Source organism: Vulpes lagopus, chromosome 21 (assembly GCF_018345385.1).
Source record: "Vulpes lagopus strain Blue_001 chromosome 21, ASM1834538v1, whole genome shotgun sequence".
Taxonomy (NCBI): domain Eukaryota; kingdom Metazoa; phylum Chordata; class Mammalia; order Carnivora; family Canidae; genus Vulpes; species Vulpes lagopus.
Window position 1 is genome coordinate 45,605,663 of NC_054844.1, and position 2,897 is coordinate 45,608,559.

The window sequence follows — 2,897 nt, forward strand, 5'->3', positions numbered from 1 at the left end:
CAATTTGAGGATGTTGGGACACCTGGGTGTCTCAGTGGTTGGGCATCTGCTTTCAGCTCAGGGGGTGATCCTGGGGTCCTGGGATCCAGTCCCAAATCAGACTCCTGAAGGGGAGCCTGCTTCTCCCTCTGCCTGTGTCTCTGCCCTCTCTCTGTGTCTCTCATGAATAAATAAGAAAAATCTTTTTTTAAAAATGTTTTTTTAAAAATTGACAATGCTTACAATGGAACAGAAAAATAAAGTTTTAGTATTTTTGAAATGGAAGCCATTATTGAGAAACAGGAGCTAATGTAAACATCATGACACTTCAGAAAGAAGTGAAAGGAAAAATATGATTATATTTTGGATGGTGCAATAGTAAAATTGGGACCCAATCTAACCACGTCCTTTGCAATTTTCCCTACTAACCTTCCTTATATATCTCACTATGATTCTATTTGAATAACGACAGAACTCTTTGTAGCAAGTTCTTAAATGCTTGCTTCACCTGCTGGTTCCTTAGAGTATAGATAAAGGGATTCAAAAGTGGAGCAACAGAAGTATTGAGAACTGCCACCCCCTTCATCAAGGATATCCTCTGTTTGACCGAGGGTTTAATGTACATAAAGATGCAGCTGCCGTATGAGAGGGATATGACAATCATGTGAGAAGAACAGGTGGAGAAAGCCTTTTTTCTCTGGTTGGCAGAAGGAATTTTTAAAATTGTCAGGGCGATATATGTGTACGATAGAATCACTAAGGCCAAAGTGACCAGCAGAGTCACCAAAGCTAAGATGAAACTCATCATTTCCAACAGGTGTGTGTCTGTGCAGGAGATCTGCAGGAGGGGAGCCGTGTCACAGTAGAAATGATCAATGACATTGGAATCACAGAAGTCCAGGCTTAAGCCTAAAATGAGTCCTGGAAAGATGATGAGGAAACCAGTGATCCAAGAGCTAAGGACTAGCTGGATACAGATTTTGCTGCTCATAATGGTTGTGTAATGCAGGGGCTTGCAGATGGCGACATAACGGTCGTAGGACATGACAGCCAGGAGGTAAAATTCAGATGCTCCAAGAAGGAAGGCAAAAAATAACTGAGTTGCACAACAGTTATAGGAAATGGTTTTGTCACCAGTTGCCATGCTTACAAGCAATTTGGGGATGCAGACTGTCGTATAAGAAATTTCTAAGAAAGAAAAATTTCGAAGAAAGAAATACATAGGGGTCTTGAGATGGGAGTCCAGCAAAGTGAGGGTGATAATGACTAAGTTGCCTGAGATGCTTAGCAAGTAGGTGAGGAGCAGGAAGACAAATAGCACAATCTTCAGTTTTGGGTCCTCCGTCAATCCTGCTAAGATAAATACTGTCACAGTTGTACGGTTTTCCATCTTGACCTCTTGATACGCTTCTGCTCTGGTAAAAATATTGAGAAAACAATATGCACAAGAACCAATGGTAAATTATGAAGATAATGATGACAGAATATTAGTAGTTGCTATTGATTATACATACTAATAGGGCACATTTTTGAAATGATTAATGTAAGATAAACTAACAAAAACTAGTACTTATATTTTTTATTATTTTGTTATTACTTTATTTTTGAGGAAAGACAAATATTTTCTACAAATCTGATGAATAAAAAACTATCTTATAAATCATCTTTGTAGTCTGGCTTAGATTTATGGTAATGAGGTAAAGAAATGAACAGGCATGTGAAAAAATTATTTTTCTTTCTTTTTTAAATATAAATTTTTTTTATTGGTGTTCAATTTGCCAACATACAGAATAACACCCAGTGCTCATCCCATCAAGTGCCCACCTCAGTGCCCGTCACCCAGTCACCCCCACCCCCCGCCCTCCTCCCCTTCCACCACCCCTTGTTCATTTCCCAGAGTTAGGAGTCTCTCATGTTCTGTCTCCCTTTCTGATATTTCCATTCATTTTTCCTCCTTTCCCTTTTATTCCCTTTCACTAGAAAAAATTATTTCTACTTTTCTCAGTATGTAAGCACTAAGATGTCACAGTACTACTCAGCCTGATGACTGTATAAATATCATTGCCTCAAGGAACTGACCAGGAGTGCAACAGAGAAACAAGGTGATATATAAATACTTACAATGGTTGAAAATAGAAATCAAGCTTAGATTTAAGTTTAATTCCAGAAATAATTACGGGTAACAACTGTAGCTCTTCCCTGGTTTGGCCTGCGCTGCCTCTACTTAGATAATGAACACTCTTTCTTGGTCCTGATTTTTTTATTCCTATAAATCAGTGTAGTGTGTTTTGTCCCTATTCCATCTCTTCATTTCTTCACTTTTACCGCCTCCTATGCCAATATTAAACTTATCTGATTGCATAGTAAAACTGACTTGAACAGAATCAAACAAATTCAGTGTTTCTTCTGGTTATAGTTCTGAAAACAGGAAGAGAATAAGAATAATTAAGTGAAATGCAAAATAAAGTGAATAAGGGTTCAAAGAGAAGGGAAATAGAGAAGAAAAAGGAAAAAAAAGAGAAGGAAGACAAAAGAAGTAGAAAAGAGGTAAGACAGTAAGGGAAGACCATAAAGAGAAAAACTTACCATTAAGATTGGATTTTTCTTCAGATGTGACAGTGACTGGTATTTAGCTCTGGGCCTTTTACCTGATAGATAGAAATGAGTTCCAGCAAAGCTGTCATTTACCTCCACCAAGGGGAATACAGAGAAGAAACTCTGGCAAATTTTACTCAGATGATCAGTCACTTGGCAAGTGTTTTTCGACACTGACCGCCCCCAAATAATGTGGTAAGTCCACAGCTAAGCCCATGCAAATGGAGTTGACTGTGTGGTTGAAAATTACATAAGCTCTCATTAAGCTAAAAGTCGTGAAAACTCCTAGGTATAAACATTGCATCCCTTGAGGCCAAGTTTCT

General features: G+C 38.3%; 1 protein-coding gene across 1 annotated transcript; it reads right to left on the reverse strand.

Moving 5' to 3' along the window:
• Window positions 1-433: 433 nt before the first annotated feature.
• LOC121480317 (olfactory receptor 6C76-like) lies at window positions 434-1,369 on the reverse strand. Its single transcript, XM_041736779.1, has one exon. The coding sequence runs from the start codon at window positions 1,367-1,369 to the stop codon at window positions 434-436; it is 936 nt and encodes a 311-aa protein (XP_041592713.1).
• Window positions 1,370-2,897: the final 1,528 nt, after the last annotated feature.

Excerpts from the sequence above, each read along its gene's own strand:
- LOC121480317 (XM_041736779.1), bottom strand. The coding sequence starts at position 1,369 with ATGGAAAACCGTACAACTGTGACAGTATTTATCTTAGCAGGATTGACG.